The 22,419-nt window shown below is 40.4% G+C and overlaps 1 protein-coding gene across 6 annotated transcripts in view; it reads left to right on the top strand.

The window, feature by feature from the left end:
* Positions 1-22,419, top strand: part of PHACTR1 (phosphatase and actin regulator 1) — a 301,109-nt gene that overhangs the window by 160,364 nt on the left and 118,326 nt on the right. For all 6 annotated transcript variants that reach the window (XM_051799185.1, XM_051799182.1, XM_051799188.1 and 3 more), the window contains one exon: positions 19,020-19,184. In XM_051799185.1, coding sequence (XP_051655145.1) covers positions 19,020-19,184 — 165 coding nt within the window. The remainder of the gene's footprint in view (positions 1-19,019; positions 19,185-22,419) is intronic.

The raw sequence follows: 22,419 nt of genomic DNA, 5'->3' as shown, positions 1-22,419 counted from the left end.
TAACTTATAAGATCATAATTTAAAAGGTATTTAATACCAGTACAACCTTAATCTTTTCTTTCCCACCAGCATGCACAGCTATAAGTTTCTTTCAGAAAGTAAAGGAACTGTAGTCCCAGCTATACTAGGTGGTCACGCTCAGTGGTTTGACTCTGTCACATTTTTCAGGACTAAAAGACAACAGTTTTTTCTCTGATGCATACCTGTTCTGGACCTGTTGGGGCTTGAAGGGAAAGGATGATATAATGAACTAAAATTATGATGTGATGATAATATCCTCTGGAGAGATCAGGTAAAAATCTGTGAATAACTCAGATATGAAGAAACCTGTTGGGATCTCAAGATGTCTGTGCATCCTCACAGTTAGTGACCACTTAGTACTTTTTATAAGGGGAACCCACTGAACTTTGCAATGTGACCCCCCCACCCTCCTATTCAAGCTATGTATGGTTTATATATGGTCTTGCAGGCCTAAAGTTGCGCTAGTGTACCTAAAAGTCCTGTGTGAGTCCTGTGACCTGAACAACTATTTTACTTGTTGGAACTGTGTACAAAGACCAGGATTCAGTCCCTATAGCATAGGCAAATCAGTGGGATACATTGATTTAGTGCTGAAATATCCTTCAAATCCAGTTATGAGTCCTGGATTCTAGTCATTGTCTTCCTCTGCATTTTCATTGTACTACTGCACTAGGAAAAGGAAAATTTATGCTGAAACATAGGGAAATTCTTCAAAGACCACTAACCATTCTAGCAAAAATCATGACTAGGAGAATAGTAGAAGAGATAACCATGAAACGGAAGGAAAAGATGGAAGCAGGTGCTGCGTCATATATCTTGGAAAGGAGGTCATGTAATTTGGAGAGAAGTTGGTGAAAGAATTTGGAGATGCAGGTGGGCTCACTAAAGTAAGGGTAAGGGGAGTTGATGTGGATGCAGCATTTTGATGAGGTAAAAAATAAGAAGTGAGAAGCTCAAAGAGAAGCAGGAGGCTACAGTAATGAACACTGAAGTGGGAGATGCTTTAGCCATTGGTCTGAAAGGAATGGATTTGTTTAATGCTAATTTAGTTGGAAAATAGAGATAGGGGTCTATAAAGCACCTATACTGAAAGTTTGGGTGACAGAATAACAGAAATGGTGTTGAAAATGGACTAGCGAAACTGTATGTGGGGGAAGAATGAGGTATGGTCAAGAGATATACAGGACAGGATGCCATAGAGGCAATCAGACATGGTAGACTGAACCAAGAGAGAGAGGTCAAGCGTAGAAAAAGATATGAGTCACCTCCAGGAATAAAAGAGCAATCAGGACTGAGCTCTGAATGCTGCCAGAGGAGGGCTGAGAGGAAGATGTTGGGAGATGGTGAAGAGTTGAATCAGGATGGTGAAGAGTTGAAAAAATTCTAAGGAAAAAACAGACAAGAATTGAGGAGACAACACAAGTGGAGGCACTTTGAAAGTTCCAGAAGCATGAAGGGGAATGAAAATACTTTCTGCTTGTGAACATGGGGAAGTGATTGATAAGCTTGTAGAGCAAAAGGAGCTGGAACTACAAGAGATCAAAGTGCACTGGAGTGCTAAACATTTCCTGGTATGTACAGAGCACTTCTCAGTGTGCTAATTTTGGTGGTCTCTGGGAGTGCTGTGACAGTGCTGGGTCATACCAGAGGACATGACTGATGAGCAAGAGAACAGTAGTTGGTGGAACAAGTGCAGGACGAAGAGGGGTTTTTCTAAGATGTTCATACACTGAAAATTGCTAATCTCAGTGCCCTGCCGAAGTCTGAGCCTTGATCTGGAACATGATTTAGACACATCTCTACTTTAGTGTGGCTAGAAAGAACTGTAGAGTCTTCAAAGACACCCAGAAATGACCTAACAGAAAGAGTGAGTGGAACAAATGAAGTGCAATACTTTAGATTTTTATGCAGAGAATCTGACAAGAAAACCTAAGCGGAAAGCAGTTACCTAAAAGTGTGTTGGAAGGAGTGACTACACAGAACAGAGCGATTTTTTTCACTGACAGATGAGGGTTATCAGCTCAAGCATTCTCTGCAGAGTATCTCTGGGCAACTTCAGACATGTCCATCCGTGTATTGTTCCATACCCAAGTTTCTTGTCTGTAAAATGGAGATAGTGGGATTTCCTTTCACCTACCTGCTGGTCTGTAAATAGACTATGAGTCCTTTAGTGGAGGGGGGGAGGAAAGTACTCTGTCTTGCCATTTGCATTCCTAGTGCCAAGGACTGTGAGGCTCCAGGGTTTTAGGGTCTTTAGGTGCAAGTGTAGTGGAAATACAAATAATATTAAGAATTAACATACCCAAAAGGTTTCATTCAGAGCTCAGACTCAGTCTGTTTATTATGTGTTCCTGTACTTCAGGGTTTTGCTGTTTAGGCAGAAATTATTCTATGATCTTATATATGCCTGAAAATCAACGTGGAGTGAGATACTGTTGCCGTAGGAATTCCAGCACTTGTTTTTCTGCCACTGTGTTTCTTCTAGAGCTTCTAGATAAATATCTTTTCCAAATAGAAAGGGAGAGGGTTCTGTATGGGGGTTGTGCATGTGCATATACGTCTGTTTGTGTGCATATGTGATTCCTACCTGGAATTAAAGACTGTTATTTCTTTCAACTGCGAACCTTGAGAACAATTACCTTAGCATCACTGAAGAGATTGTCTCTGAGGGTGTAAGCCCTGGAAGAGCTGTGTATAAAAATAAGTTTAACTTCACTAATGCTCACATTATTTCAAACAGGAACTGCTCTTCCATTACCATCTGTAGAGGGAGCACAGGATGTGGCTATGAGGCATTGCAGTCTTTTACAATTGTACCTGTCAAAAATACTAAAATATTTGGGAGTAAAAAAATTAGTCTACATAGAATGGATAAGCAGGCCAAAAAACAGTGTACCTGGTCCTGCTGTGAAGCGTGGGAAGCTGAAAAATATGTTTGAGGTTTCAACAGCTGATACAATTATGCGATGTGAGTCTTTAGTCTCTGAGGGATAGTTACCATAAAAAAAGAGGCAGGGAGGGTAAGACATGGGCTTTCATTGTGATGTGAAATATGTCTCCTTTGCAGAACAGGTCATAGAACAAAATTGGTTTGTTTTTGTCAGTTGAACTCTGTCGTGGTTTATTTGGGTGAATACGATGCTATGCTGAAGTTGATGAGATCAAACAAAGATACTCCCTGTCCCAACAGGTGGCCCGTTTTGCTTCCACCAGCATCACTTCCTGCTCCAAAAGATACAAACCCTTGGTGTTTTGCAGACTGAGAATAAATCACAGTTTCTAAGAGGAAAGTGTGATTTCTGCTCATGGTAACTTCCAGATGTTAAAATCCCAAGGCAGGCAGGACATGGTCCTTTACCTTTCCTTTACCAGGGAGAGGGCAAAGTCCCAGTGCCCTGCTCTCATCAGTGTGCCTTGCATGTTGGGGGCTAACAGAAGCTTCTCAGTTACCTGTGATTTTGACCTGAGATCAGAGACTAACAGGGATGCTGTTAGTGCTGCTGTGGCTGGACATGGCCTGCAAGCAGGGAGGACAGTGGAGAGGAAGAAAAGAGGAACAAAAGGGTCAATTTGGGCTAAATGAGGGAGATACCTCTGGCTTGCATGCCAAGACTAGGAAATGCAAATGGCTGATCAGTGATATGTGAGGCTTTCCTTAAACACTAGCAATTATTTCAGTTGGCTAGTCTGCAGCAGAAGAAAAGGGATGGGGAAAGAGAGGAGGGGACTTTTATGTCCTAAAATAAAGCTGAAGAAATATCACCAAGCCTGGGGCATGTCATTAACTGCTCACATGCATCTCTGTAGTGACTAACTCATATCCTGTTAAACTACCTGTAGCAAAAACTACTGGCCACAAAATAAGACAATTGTGTACCATTCCGGGTGACACCACACTGGCAATAGGAAGTTCACAGTCAGGTTTGCATGGGCTGTCACCCAGCAAAGCTCCAGGCTTACTTTGAGAAGCCCTGGAAGATGTCTTGTCCAAAACTGCAATATAATTTTCATTATTGACAGAAACTGTAGAAAAAATATAGGTAGTAAGCAAGGTCTTCACTTGGGTAAATTAGATAGTATGGGGAGAAAAAGTGTACACAAGATTGGGTCAAGCTTATGCAAGAAGATGACTCAGTTCTTTGTTTTCCAGTGAAAACTTCTGTGTCCCTACCGAAGAAATGTTAGCCACCTTTTCTGGGAATTCTGTATATCTGTGACATTGACTTGAGGAACTTTAGGAATAAAACAAAAAAATAAATGGAATTGGTCATGATGGCTCAGTACCCTCTCATTTTTATTACACAGTGTTGACATGATGACACGGATAAGAGGACATCTCAATTCTTCGGGTCTTTAGAGAACAGATGGCTTGCCTGTTTCAGTTCTGTCTCCTCTTATTGATTTCTCTCTTTTCCAATGCTGTAACTCCATTGTCAGCTTTTGATAGCATTTTATCATCCTGCTTTTTATTCTGAAAACCAAGTTTTAAGTCTTGAGACATGTAAGCCTCTTAAATGCAAAGATTGGGGCAACCAATGCAAGTTCCTTGCAGGAACTTCAGAAAAACGGATAAAATGCCTTCAAGTATGATGAAAGCGATACAGCGGTTTTTCTGTATTTAACAATGATCTGCTCTGAGTATTTGTTGCCATCTTGATTAGTATGCCTAGTTTTGCTTCTTCTGTACCAAGTTAGATACATCAGAAATATAATATAGAACTGTTCAATAAACCATAAAAGGCCACAAGTTTTCAATGTGTGAAGGGGGCAAGCAATTTGTAAAAAAGAGGCAAGATGTGGATGGTGGTATAGATCACGGAGGGGCATGTTCTTGTCGCACTCTGCTACTACCAGAGCACTTCAAACTGTCTGATATCGACCTGGCTGAATAAGCTTGGCTTTCTGTGTCTTTTTTTTTTTACATTCATCACCTGTATGTCCTATTCTATGCTTTGATACCTGCCCCGGTAGGCAGTTGGTTTCCATTTCTGTGTTTTGTCTTTTCCAAGTACCTCTCAGTTACTTAGAGATGTTTCTCTTAGAGGGTGATATGCTCAGCTGGCTTCTTACAGTTTTTTAAACTTGGGATTCTTTAGAAGAAAATGAGATAGATGGAAGTACTTCACTTTACAACCATTATTGGAGTTTTATTCATTGATGTTGTCACTGCCTGTCAGAGCTTAACATCAGAGAAATACTGGGTGTGTAGGGAAGAGATCAAAAGACTCAGTATTCTGCCATGTGATGTCCCTTTCTTCTCTTTTTCTTTTCCTTTTCTTTTGTTTGTATATGATATCATTAAAAGCAGCAGAGTTCATTTATGGGCTTCTTGACTGATGAGCAAAACCTATCCTTTGAGTATACCATTGTATTTATAACATTATCATTCATTGCTGCTCCCTCAGCAGAGGAGGTAGGTTTTCTACATCAATTTTGTATTGTAAGTTTTTGTTTCTTGATCTATTTCAGTGACTGGTAGTAAATGTATAGCTATTCCTTTGTATGCCCTAAGATTGTCTTGTTTGTAATCTGCCCATACCAAATTTGGCTTCCTGTTGCTAACACCTTATTCAGACTGCAATTAGCCAGAATCTAATTTCTGGAGCACAGTATAAGTATATGCGGTACCATATTGCTAACGGTCTGCCAGGATGTCTGAGATTAATTGGATATATTTGTAGCCTGTTTAATGGATAACTCCAGGTCTCACGTGCCTTCCCAAATCCATTTGCCAAGCCCGGGCATCAGGGCACTGGTGTGACTGAGGGGGACCACCAGAGTGCAGAGTGGTTAAGCCAGCTTTGTCTGTGTGTTTCAGTGGCTTCCTTTGAAACTGAACTGCACGGTGATGTTTGCCATTATCTAGATGAATGCAGCAAAGCTGCAGAGGGGTGAAGTTGGGACACACTTGGAGGCCCTGTTTTTCCTTTTTGACTTTGATTTGCACGCTTCTTGGAAAATAATGATGTTCTTGTCGTCCCTGTGAGGTGGAAAACTGTCCTCTTGCTGTTTTTTTGCTCTTGTGAAGTGACATGAATCTTCACTGGTCTGTTGCTTTTAGTCTCCTTGTCTCAGAAAGCATTAAGTGGAGAGGAGTAAGACGATGTTTGTTCATGTCACTGTCATCTCTCCCTGACTTTTCTGGCTTTGGGTCGAGCTTACTGAAGATAAGGCAAATCTAGCAGAGCCTTTGCCTTTGGATGAGACTCCTAAATTCAAAAAAAGATTAATTATTTCTGTTGCTCTGGAAAACAATGAGCACACAGTATAATTTAAATCAAAAATAAAATCTGTCATTGTAAAACCACCTGCTGTAGCTTCTTTGGAACTACTAGACATAGCCTTCTGGCTTGGCAATGCACAGGCATTACCATGCCTAAAACATGCCCAAAATCACAGTGCCCATCAGCCATCATTAAGATGTGCTGTTGAGAGAGATCTCATGGACAAGCAGTGTTCCTCACCAAAGGAAAGCTCTGGATCCCAAGTGAGAAAAAACACAAATAAGAGATGACCAGACCTGACTGGCAGCCTCTGCATAAACAGTGGAAATTTTGAAAGTTTGAAAATATGATTCAGGAATAAAAGCCAGATATTTCCCCAGCCTTCCCCAACACCCCTCCTTCCCATAAAATAAAATTATGTTCAAAATGTCCAAAGAGAAGAGGAGGGCAGATTTCTGCATATTTATGATTTATAGTGTGCTAGTCAGGACACAGACTGGGGTGAGAGACATGCAGGCTCCAAGACCTTGGTTTGTGTCACTTGATTTGTGATTACTCTTGTACCCATTTCTTTGCCCCTAAATAGGAGAGGTGTTCAGTCTCAGTGACTGGATACCAGATGTACTTCAAATCTTGTATTTCCTTCCTCCTGCCCTGAGCTATGCAGCCCCAGGCTAGGATGACAGGTTTAGTGCTGCAGTCCAGTAGACACCCTCCCCTATCACTGCTTAAGCGAAGGATCTTGCCCTCTGTCATCTTTTGCATGACACTTTTCAGGCCATTAGTCTAATGGCTTTGTGCAATAGAAGTGCAGGGAATAAAACGAAAATGGATTGAATTATTTAACTTATCTTGAGAGATTTTGGTAGCAGAAAATGATTTTTATTTCACCTTGCCTCCTAAGAGAAGTTGATTATCTGTTTGAAAAAAACAGAGACTAATGGTATTTTAAATCTTTTGGAAGCACAGAAGTGTAATGCTAGTAATACTGAGAATATTAGGTCATTACAAGAAAGAAGTGTTTAAGTTTTGTTAGAAATTTTGATAACAATATTTTTTATCTTCAGCAGTAGGCTGAGGGGGGTTCAGCTGCAACACAACTAATGTTGTCCTGCGTGTTAGTTTTCCTTTTAATACAGATTCAAGAATCAACAGATGGAAATGTTGGTAAGCAGGCTTCTGTGCATTGGAGATCTTAAGATAAATAATTAAAATACTAATTTACTGCATCGTGACAAATTAGCCAGGCCTGGAAATGTCACTGTGGTCTACTGCATCCATATATTAGCAAACTTCTCCAAAGTGTTGGTGATCCATATATTCACAACATCCACGCAGTCTGCAGACACGGTCCCTAATGTCAGCAGTCCATGTCATAAGGATTATGGCACCAGCTTTATCTCTCTTTACCCCATGCATGGGTGCAGCTGCTTTGACATTTCCAATATTCTGATACTATCTGACGCAGTATGTGTGCAGCTCCAATGTTATTTTTAACATGGAGACTCTATCAGCCTTGCTTTTGGTAAAGTAAGTAAATAAATAAAATAAATAGAAATGTTATTTCTTCTGTATCATCTGAAATTGAACTGATATAAAGAGTATGTTTGTCATGCTGCTATAGACCTTTGTAGAATCCTATCTTTCTCATTTTATTTTCCAAGCTTCTTAAAATGTCAACACTGATAAAAATTCAGATGCACAGGCTGAACAGTCAGCAGTGTAAGTACACAGACGTGTGAAAGGATGAATGGATGGATGGACAGTGGAAGCTATTTGAACCAGAAGTGGAACCACTATTAAAAGACCTCTTCCCTCTCGTCCCAGGCACCAGCCAAACAAGATGCTTTCCTTATGCTAGCACACTGGTTTTATTGGATAAATAGTTTTGAAATTTGGGTTCACCCTGAAGGGAAAGCCAAGTGCAGAGATTTGTGTGCCTGTTTGAATCTGAATTTTACCCTGTTGAGAAATAGAAGAGTGAGATGACTAAAGCTTTCATTAATATTCACAGCCCCAGAATTGTCTGCTGGTTTATGGCCATGAGGGTAAGAAGATGTCTTCTAGCAAACCGCCGTGGCACTTAAGACAGAATTTGCTGCTTGCTCCAGCATCTGAATAGAGAAGAGCAATTTCTGACTGTCTGCTCTGCTCTCTATAGCTGACAAACCTGGGCTCCTCTAGCAGCCATTGAAGAGAATTAGACATGATATCTAAAGGGTAAAGTAAGGAGGGACTCGTTAGGCTCAGTTATGTAGCTTCCTTTCTTTCGAAGTCCACCCCCCAAGTCACATGTATAAACAAGACAGAATTCAGGAGGTGTTTTCTTTTCCCTTTCTTGTGTCTGTCATTAAAATAAGGACAGCATTTTGCCTGCATTGTTTGACTCTAGTTACTAATGTAGGTTTGGCTTTCTATGCATTTTTGTCATCTCAGTCAAATACCATTTTTGTTATGAACTCCATATGCTTATGCTGAGCATGGAAATCCATAAGCCTAAAAAAAATAGGGAGATCCTGTAATTCCAGTGAACTGATGCTCCTTTCTCTTATTCATCTCAAGTCGGCAGAACAGCCAGTTCACTAAACAGCAAGATAGGCATCAATTCACTAATACATTTTCTGGCATTGCACAGAGACTCAAGAAGGGTGCTTTTTGGCAATATTTTTCTTTGGGATTGTTTTCATTTGTTTTTCTTTCTGGTCTTCTTTGGCCACTGGGTCATGTGAGAGAAATAATTTTTTAAAAATTGCAAGCCTATATGAAGATGGGTTTTACTTTTAGAATTCAGCTGCTGGGAGCTAGTTGCAGCTATTCTCTGGGTTTAGTAAGTGAATGAAAGTGTTCTTCACCTGCTATGATTAATTTATTTCAGATTTTTGCATTATTATTGCATGTACATCAGGTTCCATTTTTATATATTTGTGTATAAGTACCTGCAAGGATATACCTGTTTTCTTTCTTGTGTCCTCCCTTTGTAGGTAAATGCTTAGGAAATTTTTCATCCTGAACACTATCACAAACTTTGTAAAGCTTGATGTACTCAGCCAGATGTTATGGTTCATGTTAGTCTCTACTTAAACAGCATTTTGTTTGAATTCACAAGTCAAAGAGATTTTTGAACACTTGGTTTTGCATGGCAAAGGTTCTGGCTCAGTTGGAAGAGCATATGACATTTGACTGGACAGAAGGGGATCTGTGACACTTGTAGGATGTTGTGTGGATGCTTCTAAAAGAGAGCAGTACTTAAAACTGGGAACACTGTTCCCCATAGATTATATGGACAGAGTCAATTTATATTGTCAAAAAATGCTCAGAAAGTCTTATGTTGTAGTTGTTGTGGTTTGTTGGGGGTTTTGTTCGCTTGTTTTTTCTGCTTGGTGGCAGAATCTTGGTAACTTTGAAAGGAAACTTTCAGCATGTAAGCAAGTCAGATTTCATCGGTTTTTTGCTTTGTCCAGTGCCAGCAGTGAAGGGGTGAATACTCCCCTTTGAGTATTCATCTCTGAAACTCAAGGCTCTACCATAAGGGCCAAAACACATATTTCACCACAGCTGAAGGTCTAAACTAACCATCATTTGAATAAACAAAATTCTCATTATAATGACAATCAGCAAAGACCATATGTAGCTACACTTAGGTACTTAAAGCAAAAGTATTTAGTACTTATTGTAAATTCCTGAACAGGGATACAGGCTGTCTCCTTTCAGAGTCCAATGAAACATATTTTTTTGCTAGGCTGTTACTGAGGGAGGTTTCTCAACTCATATTCATACTCATTATCAATGTGCCATTTGGTATAATTACTCTTTTCCTCTTGGCCAACTTCCTTAAAGAACAGAAATAGAAGTTTCTTTTTCCCAAGAGAAGAAATAGAGTTTACAGGGGAATGGTTTGAACTTTCTAGCTCTTAAATGAAGGCACTTTGTTCCTTTTCTCGCAACCATTAAAGTAATTAAAAACTCAATTTTTTATCTTTGTGATGATAGTGGTGAGATGGTACCATTGTGTTTAGGAAGCTTAATGTTTGTAATGCCATTTTCTGAATAGGATTACTTTTAATAAGAGGGCGTGCCTCTCTCAGGTTTCTGAAATATCTAAAAATATGCCTTCTAAAGCTCACATTTGTAGTAAAATAAAGTAAAAAATTGGATATTCCTACTTATGAGAACTCAAAAAGATAGAGATAGAAATTGCTCAGTCCACCAAAAATCCCCCAAGAAATTAGAAGCATTTAAATATTTTTTCTAGGCTTTCTCAAAATAAACAGCTAGCCTTTTGCACTAGTGGTTTGTTTTTTAAAGGGTGGAGAACTTCCCCAGTTCCCAGTTAGGACTGGTAGAGCCAAGGTGCTCTTGGATGTGAGTAACTGTGTCTCTGTCCAAATGGCAATTAGGAAAATTATCACCCAGTAGCAGAAACCTAGCAAAATGTGAGCAACAAACTCATGGGCTTCCATGGATTGGATCCTTTTCTTGGATTACTTCTGTATTTTGCTGCTGAGTAGAATTTGCAGTTCAGGCTGTTATAAGAGATAAATCCAACCATGAAAATGTAATCATTACCAGCTCCTTCAAGAAGACCCTTTCAATCACTAGCAAGTTGAAACAAGCATAGGAAAAAAGTGTTATGCACTGTTTCTTCTTCAGAATAAATTTAGGAGTTGGCAGTACATGGACTTCAGTTCTGATTTTTCTTGTTGAATGGGTTGAAGACTTGCCGGGAGGAAACAGATTCTCTGTTTTCCATAGCTTTGGCTTTCAGGAAGAACTTGACCTGTGATGGATGAGTCTTAACTCTAGTTGATGAGTTTGGGTATGACTGAAGGACAAATCAGATTGCTTAACAATCCCTGTGTATGCATAGGTCCATCTAGGACCCCTGAGCCGCGGTGCCTATTCCTGTCCACATGTATTGTGCTTTAACCCCAGCCAGCAACCAAGCCCCACACAGCCACTTGCTCACTCTTCCACAGTGGGATGAGGAGAGAGTTAGAAGAAATAAAGTGAGAAAACTTGTGGGTTGAGGTAAAGACAATTAAATAGGTAAAGCAAAAGCTGCATGCACAAGCAAAGCAAAATAAGGAATTCCTTCACTACTTCCCATGGGCAAGCAGGTGTTCAACCATCCTCAGAAAACAGAGCCCCATCATGCGTGACAGTGACCTGAAAAGACAAACGCCATCAGTCCAAACATCTCCCCCTTCCTTCCTTTTCCCCCAGCTTTACGTGCTGGGCATGACAGCATGTGGTCCGGAACATCCCTTAGATCACTTGGGGTCAGCTGTCATAACTCTCTCCTCTTCCAGCTCCCTGTGTATCCCCAGTATCCTCACTGGTGGAATGGTGTGAGGAGCAGAAAAGGCCCTGATGCTGAATAAGCCCTGCTCAGCAGTAGCGAAAACATCGCTGTGTGATCAACCCTGTTTACAGCGCAAGTCCAAAACATAGCTCCATGACGCCTACTGTGAAGAAAATTAATTCTATACCAGCCAAAACCAGCTCAACATGTATTTGAGGTGTTACTGGTGTTGCCAGTGGTTGGTGCCCACTTTTACAGTGATGGTCACAACCCCACTGCAACTGTTTTGCCTGGTAGCATTTCATTTGTTGCACATAATGTTAGAGCCTCCAATTGCAGTAGTCCTGTGGGTATGACTTCTGCCCAGCTTTCTCCCTTGAATTTTTTGGTGGTGTGAGATTTAATCTCCTTCTTTTAGGCTTGGCAAAATACCTTTTAAGGAGGTTTATTTTTCTAATGTTCTGTGCTAGTGGACACATAGCTGTGAGTAGAAATGTCGGTTCCGTCTTACTGGTGGTTGTTTTCAGTCTCAGGAGCTGAATGAGCTGAATATGGGTTCATCCAGCTCCCAACATGTTTGCATTTAGAGGCTGCTCCCTTCCAGGCTCCACACAATGGGCTGGGGCTTTCCAAGCGCCTGTTTCTGTAACGGTGACTTAGAAAAGTCCAGGTTTCTTCAGTAGATGAGTTTTTAGTGTGACAGTGTGATTACAGTATGAGGAGGATGCCTTGGAGTCAATGCCCTAGATGGGAAATTCTACTTGTATCTGACATTTACACCACAACATGAGTTTTTTATAGCAGTTCTTCACAGGCTGAAGCATGGATCCCTCTCACTGAGTGCCTGGCCAGCTCTGCTAATGGGGCTCCATATACCAATCTGTCCTCTCCTGCTTTTGCTTTCTGGAGGGAGACGACCTAGGAGACAGCACCTCACCTCTCTGCTCTCTCCCCTCATGCTTCAAACAGGAGATCCCCTACCAGAAGTGAAAGAAAGGGACGGTGAGAGGTAGTATCTTCACTCCTCTATATTCTCCTTTGTACAGAACTGGACAGAATCGAGCTCTCAACAAATCACAGCTGTGAACAGCAGTTTCTTTCAATCCATGAGTAAAGCAGAAGAGGGTTTAGGTTATTTAACCAAGGGTAAAGCCCAGGAATAGTTTTGGGAGAAGGGTGTTTTTGCTGGCAGATGAGTGCCCTAATTATCACTAAAGCTTTCTTTCAGACCCAGTAGGTCTTGAATTCCTTAAAATAGCAGTTTTAGTAGGATAGATGTACTCTTTCATCCATCATGGTATGAAGTGTGGTAGTGTTCCCAAGGAAAATGGGAGATGTGGGCTTAAGCCTTCTCAAGGGGAAGATGAAAGTGACCCCATGATTCTCCTTTTTGCCAAATGAGTTCTCTATCTGCTCTAATAGAAAAGTCCTTACATCTCATCTTGCTTCTTCTGCTTTCTTAAAAGCATAAACTGTGCATCTTCTCTCTGTTTGTCATTTAGGAAGGTTAAAATATCCCTTCTTTTCAAGCTGAAGTTTTTTGCCAGAGCAACTCCTGGTACTTGTGGAACTGTCTTCCTGTAGCCCCAAAACTACTGTGATACTGCTTTTGCTGGCCCTGTTTTTCTCTTGGTTGATTTTTGGATGTGTGTTACACTTGCAGTGACTTCTCTGAGTCCTGTTTTGGAGCTGCTGAGTCTCCAGATAGTGTGTGTGTGTGTGGTGACCATGACAGACCTGCGGGTTCTGCTCCAGTGTCTAGATGCACAATGGTGATGAGCTACAGTACTGTTTACTTGATTTAGCCTTGAATCTATATGTAGTAAATGTTTAAGAGATGGAAAATCTGATGAGTAATAAGAGCAATAAGGGATACACAAAACAGTTGATATCAACAAAATCTAACACTCCTTATTTTCTATAATTACAGGATTTATAGGAAGAGATTATGTAGCTATTGTTGACATAACCTGATGAAGTGTTTTTGTTGCAAGTAAAAATCTTTTGTATTATCTTATAGTACAGAAAATAGTGTTTTGAGAGATTTCATATCAATAAAGACGTGTTTAGAGTGATGCATGCAGTGCAGTATAGTTTGCAGAGGTTAAAAAAATGGCTTTCAGATTGCAATCAGCATGAATAATTAACGTTTTACGTCAAAATGTGGATAAGTCGAAAGCAGGGTCCTAAAGGGATTGGACTTCCTAAGCTATTCTTTGCACTTCTATTCCAACAAGAGAAATAAATAGACTGAGACAGAGAGATCTCAGCTGAGAGAAGAGCTGTGCCACAGTGTGATACTTGTTCTGAAACAGGCAAGTATAAAGGGTGAGAGACTTGGTTTATGGATACCATGCGAAGTGCTACACACCTGGGGAGCAGGAATAATTGGCAGGGGCTTGGAAAATATGTGTGCTGATTAGCATGCAAAGAAAAGCTACCGACAGCCTATTCATGGCTCATAAACCCACTAAGCCAACTCAGTGCCACTGCAAATGCATACATCCAGTGGGAGCTGTTGTCAACCCATGAGGTAATCATCCTCGTTTGGCAAGACTGCATTTGGATTGCTGCGTGCCATGCCTTGTCTTTCATTGGAAAACAGACCTCTGAGAAGTAAGGAAAAGTTTAAATGGGCAATTCAAATAGTAAAGGCAGGGCTAATGAAAATTAATTCCAGGTACAAAGGGAAATTAAAGGGAAATAACTGAACAGAAGATAATAGAAGAGCAGAGAATAAACCATTTTCCTGAAAGAAAAACAAGGTGGTTTTTTAATTGAAAGTGTTTCCATTCAGGTAAAGAGTAGACATAACTGCTCAGCAATTAGTTGTTCAGGTTTCTTGTCATTTCGAAAAGACACATAATGCGTCTGCACGTTGTGTTGAACAAAGCTGCTAGAATAAGGTCCATGTAGTCTGAAATGAAGGGTATTTGGGATGCGGAGTTCAAAAGAAACCTTGCAACAGGAGTTTGTTGGAAACTAGTCTGCAGAATGGTTAGATGTTGATTGGCAATAAGGAGTATTCTGTTAGATTTGTTCTATTTATATAAAGTTTTTGTCATTAAATAAAATGGCACATTTAGTTAATTGCGTCTTTAGGGCCAAGATAATTTTCAGCCTGTTACTATAGATTTGTGCAAATATAACAGAAAGCACAAAGCAGCCATTGGTGCTTACTAGGAGGGATTAAAATCTAACTTTGTGAAGTAAACTGCCTATTAAGATAATCATATGTCTGATTAAGAATAATAAGTGTTAAGGAAAGGTCTGAGAGAGAACTCAGTGTGATTACCAGTGAGGAAGGTAATTCTGAAGATCACAGGTGGGATGGGTGGGCTTCAGCCTTCAGCAATGAAATTGCTCTGTGTTCCCAAATGCAGTAAGAGTGGTTTTTTTTCTAAAATGGGAGTTGGATATACTATATATCAACAACATTAATAGATGAAATGATTCCCAGTGGTGGGAATGAGAAAACTGGCTGTCGTTCTCCAGGGAAACTTAGTAAGTTATGTTGTCTTTGGGAGGGCCTGCTATGCTTTTTAAATATAAAAAGTAGGTGACCCCAATGCCTCTTACTGGACATCTGAAAGATGTGGGAAAATCATAAGAACATATAGAACAGCCCAAGATGGCCTGATCTCTTTTTCCTTTATAGTGTGTTTCAAACATGTTTCTGAAATTTCTTTTATATTACTTGGATGCTTTTGCATTTGATTTGTGGTGGTTTTTTTCATTAAAACCCCAAGTCTTGCTTAAGCCCTATATGAAGTCTGTGTGGACTTCAAGAGTATTAAGAACTAGAGCAACAATCTTGAGAGCTGTCTCACAGCCAAACAACCTGTGAAAAACTCTCAGGTTTAGTTTCCCCATTGCCAGTCCAGAATGACAGCTTGGACAGAAGAAAGTGGGAGGGGGGGTGCATCACCCCCTTGCCTTGAGTTCAGGTCCCAGTATTTCTCTGTGTCTCATCAAGATCTCTAAGATCCTGGAAAAAAATCGGAACAAGTTCCCAATAGCACCAAGTATCAGCAGCAACCGTGACCCATAAGCATCAGGTGGCCTCAAGATGAGATCTCAGCAGTGTGACTACAGGCACTAATGCACATGGCAGTTCCTTCTCCCAGTTCAGCAGACTAATCAGGCTGGGCCTGCTTTCCTCTTTGAAGACAAAAAAAAAAAAAGGCTTGGGTTACTTTCCATTCCTGCAAGTACCAGCTTTTTTGGGAACAGCAAAGGTGTGAAACCAGCCTACAGAGCCTGCTGTCAGCAGTGGGTGTCGCAGCCCACAGCCAGTCAATAGTCATTAGGAACCAAAAAGGCAGAGAAACCCAGCCAACTCAAGCAAAAGATGCAGCAGCAAAGAAGAGCACAGAAATCTGGCATTTACTTCTTGCATCATGGTCTGCTTTTATTCTTGTTGTATTAAAACTGTCATGGCTTTATGCTAATGTGGTTTATTCCTAGCCAGTGATTGTTATGCTTTGAATTAGCAGTGCTCTTAAGAGTATTTCTCATTAAAAAAATCATGTCCTTCTGAGAAATGCGAACGAGAGGGGAAAAGAGCTCTTACTTGCGTTAGCTAGGAGCTGTCTGTGTGTGTTTGGAGAGGATGAAGGAGAAGGGCCACGTTCATGACTGATAGCAAGTACTGCAGGACTTCGAGGGCACAGATTTGTGTGAGAGACAATACTGAAATTCAGAGAAGAGCAGTCAAAACATGGAAATGGTTTTGACACTGCATTTGGCTTTCGATGAACCCACCCTTTGGGTAAATTCTTTTTGACTCCAGTGTTAGTTTTACCTGACTGCGAATCCATACTCATTTACCATGAGTGGGAAAAGCTTCCCTGGGGGTAGTGAGAGCTCAGCTGGTGCGGGACAGAGGGGGTTGTATATTGGAAAAGGAGAGAATCTGTAAGGGATGTCAGTTCTCCAGGGAATGGCCTCAGCAGTACCAGTTAGGACTAGCTATCAAAGAGGAGTTGTTGCAGCTCTGAGATTTAGTAACTAAGGCACGTGGATAGCACAAATCTTGGCTCAGTGATGGGGAAGAGGTGAGAGGGTGAGCAACGAGGAATTTCAATATGTTTCAGCTGTGGGTTTATCAGCAGGAAGCCTAATTGAGCAGCAGTAGTGCAGTTTGCTCAATGGGCCGCTTCCTGTATCCCCCAAGTAAGGCAGCAAAGATGATACCAGCTATTACTTTTGTCAGCATCTCTGAAAAATCGCAGCAGTGGAACACAGTGGGATCTTACGTGCTTTAACTAGAGGCATCTTAAAACTGGAGGAGGGGGAAAAGACGTGGTTCCTTTGGGTCTACACATAGAGGGCAGTGGTCTGTACCCCATGCTGGTCTTCAAAACCCAGAAGGTTCTAGTGAAATCAGAAAGCATAAGAAAATTTATGATTTCCTCTTCTTTTTACTCTCATGGCTTGTTCAGCATAACCAGGCAATTCCCAGCCTTAATGCAGCATGTCCCAGCCCCTGTACAGGACAGAGCCCTGTAAGGGGTTCTTTGGATAAGAAGGTATTTTTCCAGGCAGTCTGGCACAAAGAGCTGGAACAGAATTAAATGCTTTGGCCGGATTATCTTTTATTCCCTCTGCTTTAAATTGGAAAAAGATGTTCTCAGAAATGTCTGCCTTCCTCTCCATTATCCCAAAGAATAGCAGTTTTTAACTGTTTCCACTGAAACAGCTAGGCTCTTTCCATCTTGCTGGCTAACTTTTTTTAATCTGGAAAGTTACAGGCAACTGTATCTAGCGTGATATTTTACAGGAAAAAGGATTGTGTTGTCAATGTTCAAAACAAACAAAAAAGCAATAACAAAATAACCAACCTTCTTACAAAAACCTGAGGGACTCAAATAGTATTTCAGTTGGAGTTCTGATAATGAAACCTCCTTTTGTTAGAAATACATCTTTGACTGTTCCCATGAAAACCAACCTAAATTTGGCTCACTTAAAGTCTCAGAAAAATTTCCATTGAGATACATAAGAATTTTCCAGCCAAAATCTCTGGTGGTTCTGTCAGTGTGGAGTGGGTGTGCTCACCTCTTGAAAGCAGTGTTCTTGCTGATGTTCCTGAGCCCGTGCTCATGGCTGAGATTAATACTTAATATACTAGAGCCGAATAGAAACACTGGGCTGTTCTCTTCAGTGTGGGAGAGGTGACAATCTGTGTCCTGTCTTTATGAATCTGTGTGTACAAACCACTAAAATCAGTTTTACTGGCAGTGTTGCATTACAACACAAACCTGGGAAATGGTATCCCTTAAAAAAATCCAAAAAACAAATGCTAATAACTACTTTAAAAATCAAAAAAAAACCCAGCAACAACCCATACATAAAACCGCCTCCTATATGCTGACTGAATTACACAGATGCTTTTTTTAGGGGGAGAGCATGCATCCTTCAGCTCAGGGCTGGGAGAGCTTATTGCATCCCTGACAGCTGTGGCACAGAGAGACTATTGATAGCTTCCCCCTGTTGGTGTTTTCTCTGTGGTCCTGGCTTACGTCTCTCTGTGCCTCTAATCACAGGGATGTTATTTCCCGAAACTATCAGCATAAATTTTTCCTTGCAAATGTGAGAGGAGAAAGGAGGTTGTAGCCAGGTGGGGATTGGTCTCTTCTCCCAGTTAACAAGTGACAGGACCAGAGGAAATGGCCTCAAGTGGCACCAGGGGAACTTTAGATTGGATATTAGGACAAACATCTTCGTGAAAAGGGTTGTAAAGCATTGGAACAGGCTGCCAGGGAAGTGGTGGAGTCACCATCTCTGGAGGGATTTAAAAGGTGTCTAGATGTGGCATGTGGGTGGACTTGGCAGTACTGGGTTAACGGTTGGACTCAACGATCTTAGAGGTCTTTTTCATCCTAAACAATTCTATGATTCTGTGAGTTTTTAGCACCCTTTCTCTCACTAGGAAGTTCCTAATGCAACCCCTTTTATAACCCAAGCTAATTTCAATGGACACAGTAATGATACCAAAGGGTCTTTACTTATCAGGGTCCTTGCTCATGATAAATATTAGTTGACAGAAATGGCTCTTTCCATTGCAAAAGAAAAAAAAAACAAACAAACAACCTTGTAATTTTTTTTAAGCAGTATTGCATCCTTTTGTTTGAGCTTTTTCTTCCTCAGTCTCTGTCACACTTCCCCAGGAATGGCTGATGGATGAACTGCCAGCTGTCTAGAGCAATGTAGAACAATTTGTTAAAGATTTGTAATAATCCATATTCCTGTTGAATCTAATTGTTAATACTGTTCTTTGCAGTAGATTAGGGATTCCACTGAAAGAAAAGAAAATGTTAAAATAATAAGGACTATGATTTTTCCCTTTGTTACTGTCCTCTGTGACTGTGGAAAACTTTAGCCATCTGTGTGGTTCTCTGATAATTTATTAAAACAATTATTTAATTTTCCCCCTTTCATTTTCTTTTCTCTTTGTCTTGCTGAAACTACAGCTGAGGAAGTGGAAAGACTGGCTGCAATGCGTTCAGATTCTCTGGTACCTGGGACTCACACACCTCCGATCAGAAGAAGAAGCAAATTTGCCACTCTCGGGAGACTTTTTAAGCCATGGAAATGGAGGAAGAAGAAGAGTGAAAAATTTAAGCACACTTCGGCAGGTAATAGTTGCGTTGGGGTCGGTTTGTTAATCTGGAACTTCTTGCTCTACAAGACTAAAAGTGTGTAATACAGCCTCAATTTATATATTTTTAAACTGTTGAAACTTGGCTTGGAGAGATTTATCAGATTCTAAGAGAATTTTACCTTTGTTACAAACTATTTCTTTAAAAAACCCCCGAACAACACCTTGAGGGCACTACAATTAAAGCAGCAGCTCACCAAGGCTGTATATTCAGGTTCTGCTACTAGAGCTAGAGCATAACTCATAAGAAATCTTGTAACACTGATTTAGCCGATCATGAATAAAGAAAATAGCGGTATGAAAAGATAATGCTAGTGGTCAATGTAGCCACATTCAAACTCCTGTGGGTGCTAATAGAGGAGCGAGAAAAATACATGACAAAGAAGTTGACACTGTGTTGAGACACTTCTGTAACCAGAAATTATTTGTTCCATTGGGCAGGAAAGATATGTCACTTGTTTTCTGAGAAAAAGAAATCTCAATTCCTGCCACACCCTTCCTTTTGCCATCATTTTATAGCACTCCTTGTGCAAGACCCTTTTTAATAATAAAAAAATATAGAAAACTGCACAAATGTGGTTTTATACTGTAGATTGATCTAAGCAAGAATCCCAGATCTGGGCACTGGTGCACATTGTGGAAGCTTTGTCATCTATTTGGAAGGTTTCTTTTCTTTGTTCTTGCACAATGACCAATAATTACTACATGTGGTTTTGCAAGTCTTGAGCCTGGATTGTCTGTGAGAAAACATGATTTTTTTTTCCTGATTTCTTATTGTTCTCACTAGGACTAGAAAGAAAGCAGTAAGTATCTTGCTCCTTCAAGTGCCAGATGAAGCTTGAGTTACAGCCCAATTGCTTTGTGCCTGTGTATTGCACAGTGGAAGCTTTCAGGCAGGACTTGGCAGTATGTTCTGGCACCCCAAAGCCTGTACTCCTGAAAATGGGTCATAACTGGGCGAGAAGTCTCATTTAACTAAGTGCGAATTCTTGCGTGAGGTTAAATGCAGAATAAGAGTTTTTAAGGTTTATATCCGAAGGTGTTCTTTACTGTGTACTGTTTAGGCTGCTTTCTGATTCATCAGCCAAAAACTCATGAACTGTAGCAGATGACTATATTACTTGTGAGTGATAATCGTATTTTTTGACTTGAGAGCTGAGAAACCATTGTCACCAAAAATTACATGTTTCTGCAGAACAAAAGGCTTGTCTTTCATGTTCTGTCTCAATCATAACCGTAGTGCAGTGTAGCAGGATTTCCATGAAAACTGCATAGCTCTCAGGGATATGTGGACACTGTGGTGACATTGACTTTGAATCTGTTTTCAACATGCTGGGTTAGTTAGTTACTGCTAATAGAATAACCATGGCTGTTCAGGAGGTACTACGGGTTGCCAAAGCCTGCCTACTATTTATTTTTATGGTTTATCCAGCTCCAGGAGGTGAGGCTGAGCTGTGGTTAGACTGATTCGTTTGAAGATGGATTGAATATGCCTATATAGTCTACTCTGGGCATCCCAAGAACTGTTGCGAAGATTTGCCCCATTACCAAAATATTTGGAAAATACATAGTGATTAAAACCCGAGTTAAAACATGAATTTTCTCTTCTCAGAGGAATAGTAAGCTTTACCAGACACGCCAGCGTATCTCCTCCCCTAGTAAGATGGACCTCAGTATTTGAAAAACTAATTTAAAAGCTGGATCTGCAGGAACATTTGTCAGTTGCAGTACTGGATTTGATCTTAGTTGAATCCAAAACTTTTTTTTTTTTATTAGGAAAATTTCCATTTCTAGGAAGTTAACAGTATCCTGCAGCTGCTCTGCAAAATTGGTATTCCTGTCAGCATCTCTGCTACTAACTGCAGCAAAATCGACAAGGATGTGAAATTTGCTGAGCACCCTGCAGAAGGCAGGGGTAGAGATTGACTTCTGGACTGTGTGAAAGCTGGGACCCCACAGTTTTGGTCATCCCCAACCCTGGGGAACAGGAATCCACCAGCATCCCCCCAGCAATTAAGCAGCATTGGTTGAACCTTGGATGTGTCATACAAAAGATTTTACACACACAAAACTAACATTTTTCTGTCAGCATTTCCATGACCTCTTGTCTAATTCTTCTGATATCACTGAGAAAATATATTTAATCTTTATAATAAATCAAAGGACAAGCTTGTGAGATGGCATAATGAGAGCCAGCATGAAACTTCATAATACAGGCTTATTTTCTTCTAGTGCACTGATAAATGTGACACTTGGAAAAAAAAATATTCCTATTAGTGTCCTACAGGCATGCACCCAAGCTTTACCACCTGCGTAGAACATCAGTAATTATCAAAAAATAATACTAATACAAATATCTTATTAGGCTCTTGTTTGCTGCAACAATAGAGTCGATAATTTTTAATACTGAAAGTGGTAAGGGACAAAACACATGGCCTAATCTGACAACTTCCTTTGAAATTAATGGGAGTTTTTCTCTGGGAGAGAACAGGAAGAAAGAGAGAGACAGGCTGATATTTAAGGTTGAAAGGTTGCCTTTTTCTTGGTATTTCCAAATGCTAACATTTTGTATCTATATCTTTATCAGACTAAAAGCTCTGGTTATTTATTCAGAAATGAATGTTTTAAAATATAATTCAGCGGTCAATTGGCAAAAAAACCCCTTTAAGTTAATAGGAAAAGTTATTTTCTCACACTTGGTCATTGCATAAGGTGAGACAGAAATACACAATTTGGTTGATTGAGGACCTTAATGTTATGCTTGTTATATATGGTTCCTTTCAGCACATCAATACTCCAAGTGTGATGTTTGAGTATAATAAGTCCCTCATCCTCCATCTTCATTATTGTATTGTCACTGACACTCAGAAGGTTAAAAGGATGTGTGTGTTTCATAGAATTTATATGTTTATAGGTTACGTTGGTTTTGATATCCCTGCAGTGACTATGCAGAAGGGTCCAAAGTCTGACATTGCCTTGGTGCTGACTTAGTCGTGAAGTTAAAAGTCACAGGTTTTGATGCAGACATCTGATGCTTTTGCCTTGCAGTTGGTCTGTCTGTGAGCATCATCATTAGGTATTTTGTAGAGCAGGCAGAGCAGGTAGAAAAGATTGCACTGTGGGGTGGTCTGTTGTTGCAGATGGTGAGCGCCAGATGAGCTTACATCTGGGGTTTGGTCTGAGCGACCTCTTCTGCTGGAAGGTGGTGTGTT

This window comes from Manacus candei, unplaced genomic scaffold (genome assembly GCF_025592945.1).
Source record: "Manacus candei isolate 608988 ecotype Guabito, Panama unplaced genomic scaffold, ASM2559294v1 h1tg000049l, whole genome shotgun sequence".
Lineage (NCBI taxonomy): Eukaryota > Metazoa > Chordata > Aves > Passeriformes > Pipridae > Manacus > Manacus candei.
The sequence above is the reverse complement of the archived record's forward strand: the minus strand, read 5'-3'. Positions and strand labels throughout refer to the sequence as shown.